Source organism: Macrobrachium nipponense, chromosome 1, assembly GCF_015104395.2.
Source record: "Macrobrachium nipponense isolate FS-2020 chromosome 1, ASM1510439v2, whole genome shotgun sequence".
Lineage (NCBI taxonomy): Eukaryota > Metazoa > Arthropoda > Malacostraca > Decapoda > Palaemonidae > Macrobrachium > Macrobrachium nipponense.
The window spans coordinates 61,657,430-61,679,943 of NC_087200.1; the positions used below are offsets into that span (position 1 = coordinate 61,657,430).

General features: G+C 38.0%; 1 protein-coding gene across 1 annotated transcript in view; it reads left to right on the plus strand.

Moving 5' to 3' along the window:
- LOC135219347 (uncharacterized) overlaps nucleotides 1-22,514 on the plus strand; it is a 294,091-nt gene that overhangs the window by 185,872 nt on the left and 85,705 nt on the right. Inside the window, exons 31-36 of the mRNA XM_064256029.1 lie at nucleotides 3,246-3,395; nucleotides 4,368-4,412; nucleotides 4,821-4,991; nucleotides 7,746-7,775; nucleotides 8,335-8,364; nucleotides 13,477-13,506. Coding sequence (XP_064112099.1) covers nucleotides 3,246-3,395; nucleotides 4,368-4,412; nucleotides 4,821-4,991; nucleotides 7,746-7,775; nucleotides 8,335-8,364; nucleotides 13,477-13,506 — 456 coding nt within the window. The remainder of the gene's footprint in view (nucleotides 1-3,245; nucleotides 3,396-4,367; nucleotides 4,413-4,820; nucleotides 4,992-7,745; nucleotides 7,776-8,334; nucleotides 8,365-13,476; nucleotides 13,507-22,514) is intronic.

Genomic DNA, 22,514 nt, shown 5'->3' on the forward strand with positions numbered 1-22,514 from the left:
TCTCCCATTGGTTCCTGATGCTAGTCACCCCATAAGGTCCTGCTCTCCTATTGGTCAGCATCTACCCCTTGTGCTTTAAGTATTCTATTGGTAAAAGGTTGCTGTAAATTGAAAAACTTATTCATGCAATACATTTAATAAAAAAAAAAACATTAGGTAAAGATAGAATAAAGAATAGAAATGAATGGTTATCATACTGTTTGGTAGTTTCAGTAGTTGAAGAGAGATAATGAAAATTTATGGCTTACTGTGTAAAAGTGATTGCTTGGCGATCGTTCGATACTAGTAAGTGCTGGATGTAAACAGACGTTTGGAAGCTTTTTTGTTTGTTTGTTTGTTTATTATAGTTAATGGTTACTTAATAATTATTTGAAATGAGTACATGCAATACATTTAATAAAAAAATTGTGAATTAGATATCATAAAATATAAAATAAATCAGTCTGCCAACAAATAGGTATTTTTTAGAATTCTTCTTCTGTTTTATTATTACGTTACGTATTACGTATGTTTCATTACAGCTGTCAGTAACTCGGTATCTCCATTAGGTAAAGATAGAATAAAGAATAGAAATGAATGGTTATTATACTGTTTGGTGGTTTCATTAGTTGAAGAGAGATATTAATGACAATTTATGGCTTACTGTGTGCTAGGAAAAATGATTGCTTGGCGCTCGTTCGATACTCGTAAGAATGTAAACAATCGATTGGAAGGTTTGTTTTTTGTTTGTTTGTGTATTATAGTTAATGATTAATTAATAATTATTTGAAATGAGTACATACTGATTATTTATACATTTTATTGGCATATTCTAAGCTTTTAGCTCTTAGGTTTAGATGTCAGAATCATAGACTAGGCTACAGTAGCAACCGCTAACATAGGCTAGGCTTATTGCTAAGGGACATATGCTAAAGTCCTAATATATGCAGTAAAAATGGGGTTGAACATTACATGCAGTTGAATATTACTCAAGTATGTACAGTATTTTGCCTTTTTGGAGACATATTTCTTCCGTCGTAACCCTAGAACATGTGTTTTAGGCCTGGAAATATAATTTACTGGGGTGTTTTTAGAAAGCTTGGAACGGATTAGCCATTTTACATGTAAAATGTATTCCAAGATACAAAAAACTCATAATTCGAAGGCCGTCTCGGAACGGATTAATTTCGTATCTCGAGGTACCACTGTATATATATATATATATATATATATATATATATATATATATATATATATATATATATATATATATATATATATATGATATATGTGTGTGTGTGTGTGTGTGTGTATATATATGTCTATATATATTATATGTACATATACATATGCATACATACACACACACACACACACACATATATATATATATATATTATATATATATATATATATATATATATCTATATATATATATATATATATAATTAATATATATATATATATATTATAATAATGTGTGTGTTGTGTGTGGTGTGTTGGGGGTGTGTGTGTGTATGTATGTATCTGTATGTATGTATGTATGTATGTATGTATGTATTGGTATGTAATGTAGGTATGTAATATATATATATAATATATATATATATATATTATATGTATATGTTGTATGTATGTATAGGTATGTATGTAGGTATTGTATATATTATATGATATATATATATATAATATATATATAATATATATATTTATTATATATTTATATATGAAACCTCCAACAGTCCCCAAGTTAAACATTTATGCCAAATTTCCCTTTTTACACGATGATTCTTTTAGAAAACGTTTTTTTTACAAATTATCAATAATCACTATGGTACGATCAATTTAAAATTAATTCCCAAAAATCCGTTAACAATTGTTTTTTTTTTTAACCATAAGGATCGATTAAGCCCTTTTATGTCCTCTAACGTGGTGTATAAGTATACTTGCCCTAAATGTAACTCTGGGACATATGTCGGATCCACGAGGAGGTTACTGAGGGTCAGAATCGACTTCCATCGGGGAATATAGCTTTCGTACTGGTTGTAGGCTCTCCAACCCAGAACATTTTAATATCAGAGCTCATTCCAAAATCTGTAAAACTTACATCGAAAGAAGTGATTTTAGTATAATAGGCCAAACAGCTAATCCTCACGAATTGCCTCTACTTGAGTCATTGTTTATTAAACAACTAGTCCCACAGTTAAATACCCAAACCTCCTTTACTCAACTTTACCTAAGTTAACTGTCTTTTGTAAGCATTTTGTCTTTTGTTCTCTCCTCATAAGGTTGGTCAGTGGCCTTTGGTTCTTTTGTGTGTGTGTGTGTTTTTTTCTGTTTTTTTTTTAGCTGTAATGTATTGAATTTTAATTTTCTTATGAAATTTTAATGTATTGAATTTTAATTTTCTTGTGAAATTTTAAGTTTTTACAGTAACTTTTTTAGTAATTTATTCATTATTCAACAGATCCCTGAAGATGTAATAAAGAAATTATTACAAAACGTCGGAAATAAAGCAATATGTTGGAATTAATTGGTTTCCCTGGTCCACCCTTGCACTGCTAATATATATAAATATATAGTATATATATATATATCTATATATATATATATATATATATATATATATATATAATATATATGTGTGTGTGTGTGTGTGTGTGTATGTACTTAATAGTATATATACAAAATTACACACACATACATGCATACATACAAATATATGCATACAGTCAATCCCCAGTACGGTATTCGCAGGGGGATATGTACCACAACCCCCTGCATATAGCTAAAATCTGCAAATACTTAGAACCCCTCTTAACATGCTTAGAACTGTCTATTTTTATAGTAAAAACACTAAAAACCTCTAAAAATGCTTATACTTGAGTATTTTAATAGTTTGATCACAAAAAGTGCATTCAGTCATGAAGATGCTATGAAAATACAGAAATTGGTGAATTTTTCTTATATTTCTCAGTGAAAAATACTGTGAATAGGCAAATTTTTTGCAAGTAATTATATATATCTATAATATATATATAGATATATATATATATATATATGCTATATATATATATATATCATATAATATAGTACATCTGTATGTATATATACATACACACATGTTTGTATATGTATGTAGATGTATTTATGTGTTTGTGTTTTAACTCTTCAGAAAATTTTATTTTCCATTTAACATGAATAATATTCAGTCATTTCCCCCACATTATTATAGTAGTTTATACTTTGTCTCTGCCTTCTTCCAGGTGGAGGACTGCTGAAGAACCCTTGCGTCTTCCCTTTCGTGTACAAAGGAAAAACGTACACCAACTGTACTCATAAAGATTCCATCGTGTCTTGGTGTGCTTATGAAGTGGATTCTTTGAAGCATCCTACCAAAGTCGGCTGTTGTTCAGGTAAGAGGGAAGAAAGAGAACTGGATGAACGGGAGAGTCCATAGAATTAGGCTACCTAGAAGAAAAAGGGATTTTCCCTGTGTCAGTTACTTTCTGTACTTTATTTCTTTGAGGAAATAGTAAGGTCAAAGGATGAACAGTTGTTTCGGGATGTTCCATTGTTGTCTTATTTATTTATTTCTTTATTAACTCCTTATTTATTTAGATTGTGAAATTTTTGAACTGGATTTGAATCATGTCTTTTACAATAATATAAACACAGGCATCTAAGACAGATTTTGGTAATAAATAACAACCATTTACATAGTAATGTGTGTTACTTTGCATGTCTGTTATTACTTCCACGTGTGTACATTTCTTTTCACAAAAATTATGGTCAATATTTTAGAAGCGGGTTTTAGCATAAAAAGCCCAAATTGCTTTGACCTCAGCAGAGTATCAAAATGACGTATCCAAATAAAGAACTTAGCGCAGTAATACGTAGATGGATGTACACTTATTTCATAAAAATCTTCTTGGTTATTAGTATGTGTAAAACCTTGAGATGGGACACTCTTCCTGACAACAATGGAGATTACACTATTCACAAGTTCTCAAGAGAGGCTGGAATGTAACTTGAACATTACATTAGTGTTGCTGATTTGATTGATATTTTTGTTTATGCATGTATGTTTATATATTTGACTTGCTTTATTATTTTGTTTATTATTTACGCTATATTTTTGTTTATTATTTACCCTAGATCTGAATTTCTTGCCTTCTCTCCTTTTACAAATGGCCATTCTATTCTGAAAGACAATAGATCACTACTATTTCTTGTAACACTACTGTTATTTTTTCAGTAACACTACTATTTCTTCTAGTACTGTTACTATTACAAGTACTACTACCTCTACTGTTCCTACTATGTAGTTATAATAGTAACTGAGTTAATGAATAACTATATTGATTGCTAAACTTCTGTTTATTCAGGATCAGGGGAACCGGCCAAGCTGAACTTGAAGCCTGGACATCATGGTATGTTTCTGCTTGCAAATGGAAATATCTCATTGCTTGAAATCTTTGTCAGATTTGGTGTTCTTAATCACTTTGGGAAATCTTACTTATATATACATATGTATCATGAAATAGAAAGTTCTAGAAACCGTAGTAATCATGAAATAGTAACAGGTCCAGAAACTGTAGTAATTTTTATTGTCTGATGCTTAATGTAAAACCCATTCTATATTGGATGCAGTTTTGGGTCCTGACACAGTCAACAATGTTCCTTTACTCATTTCTTTATTTTAAGGCTTAGCTTTTTAGAGCCAAGCTTATCCAAAAACTGTGAATAAATTGAGAAGTTAAGAAGTCATTTATATATGTGTGTGTGTCAATGAAACTGGTACAGAATGAGTATTTAAAAGTTCCTACTTGTTATGACAGGTTCCGATACGGTACATCAATTGACAGAAGACGGTGAAGAGTGCATTTTCCCTTTCTTGCACAATGCCAAGTGGCACTATACTTGCATCTGGACACCTGGAACCGAGAGGCCCTGGTGTGTCACCCTTGTTGACCCCTTTGGACGCACTGTATCATCTGGCTACTGCTTGAGTAAGGACTGAATTCTCATTGTAGGAAACTCTCCAATTCATTTTTCTTGGCCATCAAAACTCTTTTCATTCTTACCCATTTCCTGAGATTTTATTTATCTTTCATTTAGTTGCATGTTTGTTGATGATTTTTATTTTCTTTATGTAATTTCCGTTTGTAGTTTTAGCTTTTTCAATTTAGTACCATCGTATTTGTAAACCGCAGCTGAGGTCCTTGGATTAAGCGGGAAACATTAAGAACATCTTAGAAGTAAGATAATGGCATTTCATGAACTTGCTTTGAATACAGCGTCATTTCAAAAGAAAATTAGGATATCATTGATAATTATGTGAGTATTAACTAAATTTTAAATTATATTAGATATAAATGACAAAAATACAATTCTGAAGGCAGGTGGGAGAACAGAAACACAACCTTTTCCTGTATATTATAGGGATGTAATGTGTGGATTACCCACATTACATCACTGCAATACATGTAAAAAGCTCACAATTTGCAGTAAATGCGTTTGTGTATAAAAATCCGCTGGCTTCGTTCTCTCCCGTGTCCCAGATGGCAGGTAAAGATCACAGTAATGGGTGACCTACCTAACTGCTCACTTGTGGAATATATTGAAAATTAAATCATTGCAATTGAGTGTTGTAAAAAAATGCCATCACAGAACACATCAACATAAAGTCTATGATAGAAATTAAGGTGAACAGCCATACTAATAATTTGCAGGAAATTATATGAAGCATTCAGATAACATGATTGTGTCAACCAAAACTTGAATTACGGTATTAATAAGGGAGTTATTAGAGAACAGTTATTAGAGAACAGTTGCCTTCAAAAATATTTGGTTAACAAGCCATGCGTGCCTTTGGAATTCGCTGTGCAGATTAGCGGTTCTGGTACTGGGAGGCTTTTGAATCTGCACAGAAGACAGACTCAGTAGTGGAAAAACAGTGGGCACCCTCTTCAAGGGATCATGGCTAAAGAGTACCCCAAATTACTTTCCTAACCTCAGACTGTAGTTCTTGACACTCAGATAGATAGAATACTTTTGAAAATCACTAATTGACCATTCAGTTGCTGTGTTCTATCCAGTTTCCCAGAGATATGTGATATATTACATAAGTACATTTGCTGTCTGCAAAATCATAGGACTTCTGGGTGAGTCAGTCACCAAAATATGTTTCCTCATTGAGCAGATGTCCAATGCTGACACTCAAAATAAGCTGTCACTGCCATTTTTGCTGGTCTTAGATCAGTCTGAAATCATTGTTAGAACTTGTAACACTGAAGACCTTCCATGCTCGAAACACAAAGCAAAAAAGAAAAAAAAAAAGAAGAAGAAAGAATTCTGCTAAGAATCATCTACCAAACAAAAGTGATGGAGTTCCTGTCGCTACTGCAAATATGATATAAACAGAGCAGGAAAAGTAACTTTCCTGATGGTTAATGCCACCCTACAAAATAGTACCAAAACAGATGGAGATGCACTTGTGTGCACTAAACCTACCTACTATGACTGAGACCATGTTACTGTAGAGTCATCCTCATTTTACCTGAGGTTCCAAAGTAAAGCTGAGAGTCATAAATGGAGGATTGGCTCCCCATAGATACCAATGAGCCAACCCTTAAGGATAGTGCCACCATAAGGGCCCAGATTGTCTCTGGGGTGGCTGACCTCAACACAGTTCTCACATTTAACCTTGAATGCAAACCCCTTGCCAACCATAATCTCTTCTCCTGTTTATCCAAACAACAAATTCTGAGGAGTGGTCATATTCACATTATACATATTATATATCAAGTACATACTAATTGAAAGTAGTAGTCACAGACTATTTGGAAGGAGGTTTTTAAAATAGGAATGTGATTGAAGTAGTAATGAGAAGGAGAAAGAATCAGGTGTGAGGTATTTAGGTTCAAACTAGGAGGACTGTTTCTTTTCAGTTTTGAGAGCTCTCTCTTTTGTCAGATGGTTTCAACATAGAAAATTTAGAAAATTTCCCTGGTAAAGCCATGCGACTTCAACAAGGCGCTGAAAAGGGCTATATAGAATGAATTTTCTTGATTTATTGTACACATATGCTAGTTCTGGAATTTTTTTTAACAAATAAATAACTTTCAGCTTAGCCATCCCACTAAATTTCAATGAGGCATTTGTGTTGTCTAATAAAATTACTAGGTTTGAGTTAATACCAATATGCATAGGGAATCTTTAACAGTCAGAAAATCAACACGTTTTTGCTTAATCTTTCACCATGGATAACAGTGAAACCACACTAAACTAATATTTCAGAACCTAAAAATATATATTTGAAATATAATTTTAAGTCCCCAGTCAACAAAATTGAAGAGGATTGATTTTTGTTTTACCAAAATCTTGGACTAGCTCAGAGTCTAATATTCTGAGATCCCACTTAGGACACAAATTAACACACAAGCTCCTACCTAGCCACCATGTTTTAGTAGCATGCTAGCTTTGATATTTCATTTAGAATGATAAATTTCTTAAAATCTATTCTTATTTGCAAGTGGTTAGCTGTTGTTAACAGAATAATTAACACTGGCAAACTCTTACCCATAAAATGGTATATATACATCACCTCTTAATAAAATATCACTTTCCTATGGCTCACTAAACTAATATGTACCTGGAGGTAATAGTGTCTTTTTCGTTAAATCAGTAATTGAACCCATACATAGAATAACTCGCATTTAGAATTATATGTTTCTCTAAAATATACAAAACATGTCTTTCAGGTGGACCACAAAATCAGTTTGTTCCTGGTGGTAAGTACTCGTCTTTGTTCTAAAATTTTTTAGTTCTTTTTATAAATACTACAATTTGGAATAATGTATTTTTAAAAGTCTTTTTGGAAGTACTAAATTGTTTGCTTTGAAGTAGCGCAGGATATCCCAGGAGACAATAGTACGTATCTTTTTGGTTGACTCAAAAACTCAGATTATTTATTCCAAAAATTATCTCTCTCCAAACCGATGATTTGTTCCAAAAATATAAAATGTCTTATATACAAAACAGTCTTTCAGTGACCACAAAATCATTTGTTCCTGTGGTAAGTACTTCGTCTTTGTTCGGTAAAATGATAGTTCCTTTTTATGTTAAATACCTACAATTTGGAATATGTATTTTTAAAATTGTCATTTTTGGAAGTGAATATAAATTGTTTGCTTGAAGTAGCGCACAGTTATATCCCGAGACAATATACGTAGTCTTTTTAGTTGACTCAAAAACTCAGATTATTTATTCCAAAAATTATCTCTCTCCAAACCGATAGATTTGTTCCAAAAATTATATGTTTCTCTAAAATATACAAAACATGTCTTTCAGGTGGACCACAAAATCAGTTTGTTCCTGGTGGTAAGTACTTGTCTTTGATTGGTAAAATGATTATTAGTTCCTTTTTATGTTAAATACCTACAATTTGGAATTATGTATTTTTAAAATTGTCATTTTTGGAAGTGAATACTAAATTGTTTGCTTGAAGTAGCTCACAGGATTATATCCCAGGAGACAAGTAGTACGTAGTCTTTTTAGTTGACTCAAAAACTCAGATTATTTATTCCAAAAATTATCTCTCCAAACCGATTGATTTGTTCCAAAAATTATATCTCTCATAAATAAATAAATTGTTCTTTGTTGGTGGCTCAATATTTTTATAGGTGCCTGGAGGTAAGTAGATATTTTTTTAATTAAAAACTGAAAAGAAATACTAAATGATTTATTCTATAGAAATTATATCTTTGTCCTAATGAAAAATTTATTTTTAAAAATGTGCAGGTGTGTCAGATGATTTTTATAGGCCAGGAGGTAGGTAGTGTTGATTTTTTTTTATTAGATAATAGGCTGAAAAGTAATATAGAGTTATTTATTCCAAGAATTATATGTTTTCAAAAATAATCATGTTTTCTGCAAGTAGCTTACAGGATTATTACATGCCAGGAGGTAAGTTGTGTCTTTTTGTGAATCAGATATTACCCAAAAATTATATTGAATAATTAGCCACAAAATTATAAGCTTTCTGAAAACCAATTAATTTTTCCTTTAAGTGTCTCTCATGATCATCGGGGGCAAGGAGGTAAATGGTACTATATAAAATTTAACACCAGACATAAACACAGAACTTCAGTATATAGTAACTATACTCTGTAATGGATTTATCTATCCATATGCCTATTTACCTGTAAACTCCATGAATTCCTTGAATCCCCTAGGCATAGGAACTTATATTGGAACTTTCTTTGTACTTATTTGAGTAAGAGGAACTTAGAAGGACAAAAGTAAATTAAACACAGGTTTTACCAAAGACAGCAATCAACATTTGGGAGAAACTGCAAGCTAAGCTTCAGAAGATAAGTAGAAACTGAGCTGAGCTGAATGCAAGTCAGTTAAAACACCAATGAATTCACAGTCCTTAGCAGTTTAGTCATTTATTCATATTCATATAATTCTGGTTGGAAGGCCTTTTCTCATTTTATTTCCCTCCTTCATTTACCCTTTAGTGTGTGATTTGAAATTTATGTTAGTCAGAAACTATGCCTTATCTGCCTTGAAAAGTCAAATGAAGACTATTTTGAAAATTCAACATGGATATTGAAAACTAATGAAAAACTTGATCCTAGATCGAAACATTTGCTACTTTTGAAACCTTAAATATCTTTAAAAGGGATGAAAATATATTTGAAGCTACGAGATTCAGGTGAATGTAATACTAGACAAGTTTGTGGTCATTGTATGTTACGAAAGCTTTAGATGATCTTGGAAATTTCATTTGGATATAATTTTTCAAAAAGTGGGAAAAAAATGAAACCATTTGGGTAAGTGTCCTAGCACCAATAGTTTTCCCTCTGTCTCTGTATCTCTTTCGCTCTTACTGTCTTGCTGTTTCTATCATTTCAATCACTGTTCACATTACCATGTTAAACAGTCAGCTTTCATGTTTCCTGAGCAACTAATTTGTTGGGGTGACAGGACAGGAAAAATTTACGAGTACAGGCAGTCCACGGGTTACGACGGGTTCGGCTTACGATGTTCCGAGGTTAAGGCGCTTTTCAATTATATTCATCAGAAATTATTTCCAGGGTTACGACGCATGTTCCAGGGTTACAACGCCTATAACACTGATCTGGCAGAAGAAATATGACACCAAAAATGCTTGATTACCAAAAATGCAAAATAATCAATATTTGATGGGTTTTTTATGAAAAATGAAATAAGAATCCAGTTCACATAGTTTTCAATGCACCCAAAGCATTAAAAGTAAGGTTTTCTTAGGATTTTTGACAATGTTCCGGCTTACGATGATTTTCTGCTTACAACACGTCTCAAGAATGGAACCCCCGTTGTAACCCGGGGACTGCCTGTATAGACAACTAAATAAAATTAAATCAATCGTTCTCGGCGGGGTGCTGAGAAGCAAAAACCGCCATTAACAGAAACTCAGAAACTTATGGCACTTATGGTGCCGATAACCAGTTAATGGTGCCACTGTTAGGTATGTTATGGCGCCATAACTTGATACTGAAACTTGGCCCTTATGGCGCCATAAATTGCCGAGTGCTAAGCGCCACGATACCGGATTGCCATTAACCCTTAAATGCCGAAGCGGTAAAAAAAAATTGTCTCCCGTGTGCCGGAGGTGTTTCAGAGTTAGCACGGAAGCGGAAAAAATATTTTTTTCAAAAAATCACAGCGCGCTTAGTTTTCAAGATTAAGAGTTCATTTTTGGCTCCTTTTTTTGTCATTGGCTGAAGTTTAGTATGCAACCATCAGAAATGAAAAAAAATTATCATTATCATATATAAATAATGCGATATATGATAGCGCAAAAATGAAATTTCATATATAATTGTATTCAAATCGCGCTGTGCGCAAAACGGTTAAAGGTAACAAGTTACTTTTTTTCGTTGTAATGTACACTAAATTGCGATCATTTTGGTATGTAACACATTGTAAAACGATAAAATCAACACAGAGAAAATATTATCACAAAATAATGCATAAATTCGTAACGCTCGGACGTAAACAAATATTTTTTTCAAAAATTCACCATAAATCTAAATATTGTTCTAGAGACTTCCAATTTCTTTCAAAATGAAGACAAATGATTGAATATTACTATACTGTAAGAGTATTAGCTTACAATTGCAGTTTTCGACCATATCTGACGAGTTAAAGTTGACCAAATGTCGAATTTTTTTATATATATATTTTTTGTATGCAATTATTTCGGAAATAAGAAAAGCTACAACCTTCAAATATTTTTCGTTTTATTCTACATGAAATTGCGCACATTTTCATATATAAAACTCTATGAAATGCCTAATATGAAACGGAGCAAATATTCCGAGAATGGGACGTACGCATTTCGGAGATTTGTGGCGGAGAATCCGCGCGCGGAGGGAAGGAAAGATTTTTTTAAAAATTCACCATAAATCTAAATATTTTGCTAGCGACTTCGAATTTGTTTCAAGATGAAGATAAATGACTGAATATTACTAGACTGTAAGAGTTTTAGCTTACAATTGCGTTTTTCGACCATTTCGGTAGAGTCAAAGTTGACCGAACGTGGTTTTTTTTATATTTATCATGATTTATATGCAAATATTTGAAAAATGAGAAAAGCTACAACCATTAAATACTTTTTGTTGTATTTTACATGAAATTGTGCACATTTTCATATATAAAACTTTATGTAACGGCTAATTTAAAATGGTGCAAACATTACCACAATCGCACGTATGATTTTTTCGGAAGAGTTACCGCGCGGACGTAAAGAAAATGTTATTTTTTTTCATAAATTCACAATAAATCGAAATATTGTGCTAGAGACTTCCAATTTGTTGCAAAATGAAGGTAAATGCTTGAATATTACTAGAATATAAGCGTTTTAGCTTACAATTACGTTTTTCGACCATTTATGTAGAGTCAAAGTTGACCGAAGGTTGAAATTTTGGCAATTATCGTTATTTATATGAAAATATCTCAAAACTGATAAAAGCTACAACCATGGGTTGTTTTTAGTTGTATTGTGCATGAAATTGCGCACATTTCCATATATAAAACCTTATATAACGGCTAATTTTAAAATGGTGCAAACATTACCACAATCGCATGTATGATTTTTTTCGGAAGAGTTACCGCGCGGACGTAAGGAAAAAGTTTTTTCATAAATTCACCATAAATCGAAATATTGTGCTAGAGACTTCCAATTAGTTGCAAAATTAAGGTAAATGATTGAATATTACTAAAATATAAGAGTTTTAGCTTAAAATTGCGTTTTTCGACCATTTCGGTAGAGTCAAAGTTGACCGAAGGTTGAAATTTTGGCAATTATCGTTATTTATATGAAAATATCTCAAAACTGATAAAAGCTACAGTCATGAATATTTTATTGGTGTATTCTACATAAAAATGCGCACATTTTCATATATAATACTCCATGTAACGGCTAATTTACAATGGTACAAAAATTATGTTAAAGTGACGAAATAATTTCCGAGATGTGTCACAGATACTTTTTAGTGCGGCAAGAAAGAAATTCGCGCTTGCGCGCCTGCATAACGATTGTAAACAAAACAACACCTTGATCCGTGAACTCCCAGCATCCCCCAAGGCGCGTGATTCAAAAGTTTTAGGCTGGTAGGCCTATAAGTATTTTTCCGCAAATTTAAAAAAAAACTTTTGTAAGTTGACGTAAAATACGTCCAGTCGGCACGCGAGGGACAAAAAATGTCGACGTAAAATACGTCCAGTCGGCAGTAAAAGGTTAACTGAGACCGCCGGTAACTGGAGACTGCCTGTTCTCGCAAAACAAAAGAACGTCATATCTAAAAAATGAGACTAGAATGTGTTAACTGTATGCCAGTGTTCACATGCTGTTGCAAGTATGATATAGATTACATACATTCTTAAATAAATTCTAATGTAAGTACTTATTTTTTGATAAGTTAGATATTAAGAGAAACATGAAATACAATTGGGGACTACCGTTTTAGATTTCAGTTGACTAATAAAACCATTGCCTATGTTCAGTGATGGCAGTGTTGTCACCCTCATCGTTTGAAAAATTCTATGAAATGTCTCATTTTGAAACAGTTTAAGAATTGTCCATAATGGGAAAAAAATATAAGATCCTTTTCCTATGTAGATCACTGGTTTTTTCTAGTCTGGGGTCTAGGCATTACCCATAAAGGTCAAAGTAATTTGAATCTTACATGTTTCTAAAAATTAATATCCTCTTAGTTGGAGGTGGCTCAGCAGATCATCCTAAGCTGGGTGATAGGTATAGGTTTTTTGAGGTATGTAAATGAAAACTGACAGAATTATTTTCACTTAAAAATGATGGTTATCACAGCTAGATAATAATGTGTCTTTGTTTTTCGTTAAAAGATGAATATACTATTGTCATGAAATGAGCTATTCTGAATAATATATAATCATACTATACAATGAATTGGATATTCCTTGCAGATGACACTTCACCTGGTGAAGCTGGTGGTGGTAAGTAGTGTTCCTTTTCTTTAAGTAAAACTGAAAGTTAATAATGAATATTTAACCCCTGAAAATTGTTTATCAGTGCTAGATAAAATATTACTTGAAGGTGACTCACCAGAGGTATTTTGTTTCTAAAATGAAATTTAAAATTTATATAAGATGATTTACTCTAACAATTTAAATTAAAAAATGAGATACATCATTGCTTACAAATGTAGCTCAGTACTGCATAAACTGTCTCATTTGCCTTGTCCTAACCCTAAGGCCAGAAACACTCTACAAGTTTGCTTGGCACTTTTTAAAGTCCCAGTGTCCCACATAAGAAAAAAGTAGTTTGTTCATATATGAAACAAACCCTCGGTCTTAACATTAGGATAAATAATCTAGCGCCGGTAAAGTTAAAAAATTTTGTACGCAAGGGACTATTGGCATCTGTGCTTGGTCACAGTCATGTGGAGCCACCCACATACCCCTCCTTAACCGTGACCATGTTAGTTATTTTCTTACCACCTTTAAGAGAGGATGTGCATTGATTCCATCTGTTTAAAACCGGTTTAGTTTGTTCCTTGTTTTGTTTTGAATTTGTTTGTGTGTAGGATTTCCGGGCGATTTTACAAACATGGAGCCTTCTCATGGTTCAATAAGATTTCACTGGATCTGTCAAGAAGCAGATAAACGCCTGGATATCTTTGCGTTTTTAACATCGAGTACACAGAGTTTCATCCAACATGTAGTAGGTCATAGGTGCAGAAAATCATAAATTTGGAAAGTTAATTGTATTTTTCCTAACTATACAAACCTAGGTCTTTTACCATAGGAATTACTTAAGGTGAAGCCTGGACACGGCTGCTGAACTTTTAAACAAGGCAGTGTGGTAGTTAACTACTGTCCTGGTGGCGAGCTGACACTTTGCTTTCAGCCCAGGTAACAGATTGAGGGGTGTTATGAGGTGGGCAGTATGTGTAAAGGACCTAGGTTTGTATAGTTAGGAAAAATACAATTTACTTTTAAAAACTGTGATTTGTTCCTGCATGGTATACAAACCGTCGATCCTTTACAATAGGAAGACTCACTAATTGGTGGGAGGAATCTGAGTGAGCTTCTGAACCGACTGGAGTTCAGGCTACCTGGGCTCCTCTCCCGGTCTTTAGAGTAAGGGAGAGGGACCGCCACTGACCTCTGATTGGAGTTAGGGAACTGCGAGATCAGAGGCAGGTTTCTGGGCTTTTCCTTAAGGAGCGAAACGTAATTCGTGCTTAGGGGAAAGCGAAGAACCATATGTCGGATACAATAAGGAAAAAACAAAGCAATGGGTTTGTCCTATGTCTGTGAGCCCCTATTTCCCGCCTTGCAAGGGAAACGAGAAGGAATGTGCTTCTATTGCTAAGGAAGGAATAGAAAGGGTACTTCAAGGAGTGTCTTAACTGTATCCATGCTCGGTCCAGCATGTAACGGTCCACATACTCTCTGCCCGAAGGGAAAGAGTAGCATGAAAGGAAAGTAGAGCCAATCACTCTGCAATCATATCCGATCATACCATACAACGAGACTAGATGCTAACCTTCCTGTTAGAGGAGCTGGGTAAGCTACACAACTTGTTGAGCAGCCACCACTGGTCCCAAGGAGAAGGTGTCCAAGGACTTGTGGGCAACATCTAAAGGTAATGAGAGGTGAAGGTAGTCTGACGTGCCCAGACCTCTGCCTTCAAAACCTGTTGAACTGACAGGTTCTAATGAAACGCGAGGGAAGCAGCAATATCCCTTACCTTGTGAGCTCTTGGACGAAGGACACCAGTGTCGTCACTTGCAGCAGAATACGCCTTCCTGATCATCTCATGAAGCCAGAAAGAGATAGTGCTCTTGGACACCTCTTTCTTGGGACCCCCAGTGCTAACGAAGAGTCGTCGACACTCAGGCTGAAGATGTCAATCCTCCTCAGGTAACGCTGTAGTCCTCTAACTGGACAGAGAAGCATCTCGTCTGGGTCATCACCAACAAAGTCACTGAGGGAAGGGATGGAGAAGGACTTGAATCAGGTCTCAGGGACCACAGGATTCTGTCTTTGCTATGAATTCTAGAACAAATTCTAGCGTCACTGATCCCCACCCTCTCGTGTGCTTTACATCGAAGGAAACTCCGTGGAGCTCGCCTACTCTCTTCGCCAATGCCAGGGCAAGAAAAAAGAGGGTCTTGAGGGTCAGATCCCTGTCTGACGACTCTCAGAGTGGCTCGTATGGGGCACGAGTCAGGCTCTGCAGTATGAGAGTCACATCCACGCAGGAGGCCTGAGATCCCTAGGCGGGCAAGACCTCTTGAAGCTCCTCATAAGGAGAGAAATCTCAAAAAAAGATATATCTTTCAATTTCAGCTTCAGGACCAAGGCTTAAGCAGCCATATAGCCTTTTATTGCTGAAATGGAGAGGAGCTTCTCTCAATGAAGGTAGACTAGAAAGTCCGCGACTTGCTGAGTAGTGGCTCTGATCAGAGAGATACCTTGTCTACGACACCAACCACAGAAGACAGTCCACTTCCCCTGGTAAACAGCCGCAGAGGACTTCCTGAGGTATCCAGCTATCTTTGTCGCTGCTCAGTGCGAAAAGCCTCTCGCTCGCAGGAGATGGTGGATAATCTCTAAGCGTGAAGACACAGGGACTCCACTGCTTGATGGTACCGTTCTACGTGTGGCTGAGACAGTAGGTTGTGCCACAGGGGAATCTCCCTCGGGGCATCGGCGAGAAGAGCCAGAAGGTCAGGATACCAAATGGTTTGAGGCCATTTGGGCGCCACCAGAATCTTTCTCAGATTCTGAGTGATCTGCACCCTGTTGAGCACGGTGTGGATCAGACAGAACGGGGGAAAGGCGTACGCTTCCAGGTTGTCCTAAGGATGTTGGAACAAGTCTTCTGCTACTGCCCACGGGTCCGGCACAATCGAGCAAAAGATCTCCACCTTCCTGTTGTACTGGATGGCGAACAAATCTATGAAGAGCCTTTCCGCTACATCCTGGTGTAGGGACCACTCGGTTCCTACCACCTGATTCTGGCGGCTGAGCTTGTCTGCTACTACATTCCTCTTGCCTGGAATGTACCTGGCTGACCGAGCCAAGGCCGACTCTTGCACCTGCATTGTCAACTTGTGGAGTTTGAGGGAGGCAAGTCCCCTTGCTAGCTGATATATGACACTACTGTGGTGTTGTCGCTCATCAACACCACAAAGTGTCCCATCACTCATTCCCGAAACTCTTGGAGAACCAGGAAGGCTGCCTTGAGTTCGAGAACATTGATGTGAAGGTGCTTGTCGTGATTGTTCCACACACCTGCAGTCAGAAACTTCTCCAGGTGTGCGCCCCACCCTTCGTTTGAAGCATCTGACAATAGGAGCATGTCCGGTGGGGGAGTGGTGAGGTCCACTCCTACCTTGAGGTCCTTGTCATCCAGCCTAAAATCCAGGTCCTCCCTTACCTACTGTGAGAGAGGAACAAGGAGAGACTAAGGTTCTCGTTACTGGGACCAAAAGTCCCTGAGTTTTCACCGAAGAGACCGTAGGTGCAGCAGTCCTTGAGGGGCCAGCTTTTCCAAGGATGACAGGTGACCGATTATGACTTGCCAAAGCCAGGCAGGTTGCTCCTATCTTGACCGGAACCGCCGTGCTACACCTCTGAACTTGCTGACACGAGAGTCTGAGGGGAAGACTCTTGTTGCTACAGTGTCTGTCAGCATGCCCAGATACAACGTCCTCTGCTTGGGTTCAAGATCTGACTTCTCCAGGTTTATCAGGATCCCGAGATTTCGACAAAACTCGAGGAGTTGATCCCTGTCCTGCAGCAACTGTGAGAGAGAGCTCACCAGGACCAGCCAATCGTCGAGATACTTCAAGAGACATATCCTGTTCGAATGTGCCCAAGCTGAAACCAAGGTGAACCCTCGTGAACACCTGGGAGTGGTTGACAGTCTGAAGTATAGAGCCTTGAACTGGTAGATCATCTCCTTGAGGACGAAGCGAAGATACTTGCGGGAAGATCTGTGGATGGGTATTTGTAAATAATCATCCTTCAGATCCACTGTAAGCATGAAGTCGTTCTCCCTGATGGAAGCCAGCACTGAACGCGCTGTTTCCATCTTGAACCGAGTCAGGTGAACGCATTGGTTCAGGGGAGAGATGTCTACGACTGGTCTCCATCCTCCCAAAGCCTTCTCTGCGCTCTTCTGCAACATTGCTTGCACTTCCTACAGCAATGCGTGATGTCTCTTGGATCCCATTACGTAGGATCGAAGCCAGATCGAATGGTTGGTGAAGGGTGGTGGAGACTCTTAAGCAGAGTAGATAGCCCTCCTGAAGGACATTCACTACCAGGTCTCCGTTCTGTAGCGCTGCCAATTTGTCCAATGGCTCAATAGGCACCCCCCCCCCACAAGTGGCAGCAGCTGGAGGGGAACGCCAGCCCTAGTGTTTCCCTTTGGATTTCTTCCCTTTCCTTCCTCGTCTTGACTGGAAATCATTCTGAAAAGGATGGAAGTCTTGGACTTGGGGGCGGAAGAAGAAGGCTGGGTTGTTCCTCTGGCTCCCTTTGAAGCAGAAGCCTTCTTAGGAGCCGAGGAAGTGCTAGCCCGACTCACAGGTCTGGCCGCAACAGGATGCGAAGGCACAGAAGCTTTCGCTACTGCCTGGTGGACAAGCTGGTCCTTATCCTCATCCCAACACTTGTCCACCATTACATCCACCTGCTCTCTATTACAGAGAGAGGCATAATCCAGCAACGGTCCGTTATGCAAGGCCAAGACCAACTCAGAGCCGAGAGGCCTCGATACTTGGGAGAGGGCGGCGTCGCACCTCTTGAGCACCAGGTTTGCCAGTAAGGTTGGCAGTCTGGTGGGCCAGGTAGGTAATCGCCCTACCCCCCCAAGACTGGCACAGTCTCCCAAAAGCTGAGTCTTCCCCCAGGGTGATGGCCCCGGAAGAAGCAGCGACTTTGGACACTGTGAAAGACCACAGGTCCCACCAAGAGACTGCTTGGAGAGCCGCCATGGCGGTGGCTTCCAATGTTGCTGCCTCCTGCTGCGAGAGAGAGACATTCTCTGCAGTCAGGTGTTGCAGTGTCAGACCCAGACTGAGGCGAACCAGGTCCAGGTCAGCCTGCTTGGTTGGTAGAGGCCTATCTGATGGTGTGTAGAAGCGCCTCTGGTGATGTAGAGGAGGAGGAAGCAGCCGGTCTGAACAGCTGGATCTAAGGGAAGTCTCCTATCTGGAAACAAGATCATTCACTTGACCCAGCACGCCATTAACCAACGTCGACCAAGGAAGTCCCATTGAAGCTTTAGGTTCCTTCTTAGGACCCCAAAAGGATCCGAGGCGAGAGGGACAATCTCCTGAAGAGGATGTCGTGGCTGCTTCCCCGAGATCGTTGTGCTGACGGATCAGTGCAACAATCTCTGCATTTTGGGGGTGTCCAAATCCCTTGGTAAAGGCCCATGTTCTTCCAGGGATCGGTCTTCCCAATCTGCTTCTCTGTCAGGAGGAACTCAGCCAGACCCCATCGATCCATAATCGACAATTTTGGCATACGATCGTTGGGGTCCTAGGACTCCAAGGAGGTAGGCCGCCATCGCTGAATCCTGTGGAGAAGTTTCCACAGCATTTCTACCATTCACCTAACTCCTCCTGGTGTATCCTGAGGAAGTAGAGGGAATAGGAGAGATGGATCGGACGCCATCACTCCTAGCTGTGGTACTGCCAGGTTGGGTGAGCCACGCCCCTGTACCAACCCATGTTGGTGACAAGGGCAGGTGTCTAGTAGACTGTGATCATACCAACGATACAAACTCCCAAGGAGACTGCGACTGTTCTCATCGCTCTGCAGCAGTGCTGGTAGCAGCGCTAGTAGCAGGACTGGCAGCATCGCTGGTGGGAACCATGGTCTTCTTGCAAGCAGCACTGCTGCTTGCAGAGACCCGGTCCCTTACCTGCCAAGAATGTGCATCCCCCTCACGACATGTTCCAGTGCTCTTCGGGGCTGAAGCCCCTGATGAAGAGGACTGAACAGGGGGCCTCTTCTTCATCTCCTCTGTTGCTCCTTCTGATGGGTGAGGTGCAATGGTCTTGGTTCCTGATGAAGAACCAGCCTTGGTCTTTGTAGGAGGGTTTGAGCCACGGCTCGATCCCTTCTCTTGTTTCGTGCCACTGCCAGTGGATTTGCTGCCCCCTTTGGAAGGCAGCACACTCGGAGGCACTCGTGAAGGAGACCCCAACACAGCTCTGGTTCCTCTGGCAGTGCCATCAAAACCTGGAGCTGGAGTACGAGCCGTAGTCTGTTCTCCAGAGGCTGCCGAGGCTCTGGCCTCTGAAGAGGAAGAGGAGGCAGACAAAGACGTATCCGAAGAAGCCGACAACACCCTCCTAGCTCTCTTCCTCCTCGACTTCTTTGACACCTGCAGAAATGATACAAGGGCATTCCAAGGAACATCGGAGGCAGCAGGCTCGCGTATGGGGGCTGTGGTCTCACTGGGGCCAGATCTGGGACTGGGCTCAGGAGCAGGAACAGCAGCCAGTCCGGGAACTACTAGAGTGGGAGCCCAGAGCATTTATTCATGCAAAAGACAGCAAAAGGTTCACATTATTAATATCATGCCTGACCTTCATATGATGGATTTCTGTATCGCTGCCATAGTAGGGGGGTGAAAAATTAAATTTATTCATGTGAAGTTTGGCAAGGCTAAAAGTTGTTTAGAATGGTGCACAGGAGTCAGGACTGACTACTGAATGGGGAATGACAGTAACTTTGGGTGGGCCATTGTCCCCGACAGCAAGCCCCATCCCTGAAGAAAAAATGACATTTATTCATGTGAAAAGTGGCAAGGCTGGAAATGGTCTCGATTAATCCTTTGGAGTCTCCTACACACTAAATGGACAATGACAGCCCCGACAGCAACCCTACCTCAAACCCGGGTCATAAATTTTATATTTATTCATATGAAAATAAGCAAGGCTAGAAATTGTCTTGATCTGTCCCTAGGAGTCTCCTACACACTAAATTCATTAAGTGAAAATTATTTATGATATAAAAACACCTACTATACAGATATGAAAACAATTTGAATCTATGAGAAATTTTATTGAAAAAAAAAGATGAGCATTGCATTCCTAACTGAAATACTCCAATTGTAGCTAACTTCTCTGGATATCTTTTCGTAGCAGCGTTAATATATTATGATATTGATGAAAATTAACAAAATGAACAGTTGATCATACTCTGATACAAAAAGCAGAATTCTTTACTAATTTGAAAAAGAAAGAAACTTACAAAAAATACAATAATGAATAGATGTGAATATTTATTACATTATCCCCACACAAAATTAACTAGTAACATTATCAGAAACTCAAGGCTTATCACATATTCAATCTTAATTTTGTGTGTCTCAAGCATTTCAGGAAGATGTATTATGCCTAAATTTTTTGCAGCTGATAAAAAACCTGCATATTTTCTCCTTGTGTACTCTGCTATTATAAAAATTTTGAAATGAAAGATAGTGTTAATGATTCAAACATGATCCTCTTATGGTACAGAGGTATGGTACTTTAATATTATTATATAAATTGAGGTTATTAGCTGTTATGACTTTGAATTTGATCTCAGCTGAAAATAATTTAGGTGTAGTAGAAAGGGGAATATCACATTAATTGTCTTTTCCCTTGATATCATCACTATCCTCACTCCATACACTGTCTGAATCATCCTCTTCCTCAGCCATCACTTGGACATCCTCTCTATTGTCAGCTTTAGTTATAGAGCTGGGGACAGGATTTCCAGTGAACCAAACAGGGTGGAGACCATCCCCAGTTTTCATTCAGCCATAGTTGATTGGATACTCCACACCAGTAGGATTAACTTCATCAGCTTGTTTCCACATTTTAGCTTAGCCACAAAATTTGTCCTCTTGATATGATGATTGAGTGTTTCATAGCATGGAGGAAAGGAGGCACAGGTAATCATCTTCATCCTCACCAGTGTCTGTTTGCTTACCCCTGCACAAGTGCACATACGCATGAAGGCCTTATACCTTGCTTCATGGATGTCTGATGTGTATTGCTTCCATTCGCTGGAATGGATTTACAAAGATAAAGATAAAGATAAAACTAAAGTAGTAGAAGGAGTCAGAGATGTGTTTGCTAGAATTCTAGCGCTGGAAAGTAAAATAAACGTCACATGTGACCTCCAGTACATTTTAACTTTCCCAATTACGGATGTACCATTCTCCCGAGAATAGTACATCTGTAATTGGGAAAGTTAAAATGTACTGAAGGTCAAGGTCGCATGTGACATTTATTTTACTTTCCAGAGCTAGAATTCTTGTAAACACATCTCTGACTCCTCCTACTACTTTAGCTTTATCTTCATCTTTGCAAGAACATTGAGGTTTGGTGTTTTCTGTGGGAAAGTTTAACACCTTTGTTTGTGTTACAGTTTTCAGGGATCTTGAACTGTCCGTTTCACACTCAGTCTCAAATTTCAATCGAAGTTTTACTCCACACTTCAATGTACTTAAAAGGTAAACTTTTGTTTCTTCCTTTGCTTCTGTACCTGTTGCTGCATCGACTAGTACATGTGGTGAATGAGTATCAAATGGGTTACAGGTATCATTAATAACTCTGACAAGGTTTTGAATATCATTGTTGTTACGCCTCACTCTCCATAGCTGTAACTGACTGGCTGGCTGTTCCCCTGATGAAGGCTTACAAGTTGCTGTAATTTTTATAAGGCCATACCACGCTGAGTCAAGGTATTCTCAGAGTTTCTGAAAGCAGTTATTGCTCTCATAGGCAATGCAGCATCCCTGTTAACAGTCTGCTCTAAAGTTAGATCAACTGCATATCTTGAGTATGATTTACTGGTGTGTCGGATAGAGAAGACCCCTGCCTTTAGAATGTCAAAAGCTTAAGGGTCCATCTGTCGAAGTTTTGAAAGGAAACGAGATTCCCATCTTGCATAATTTGGCCAATTTAGAGCAAAGAAGATAT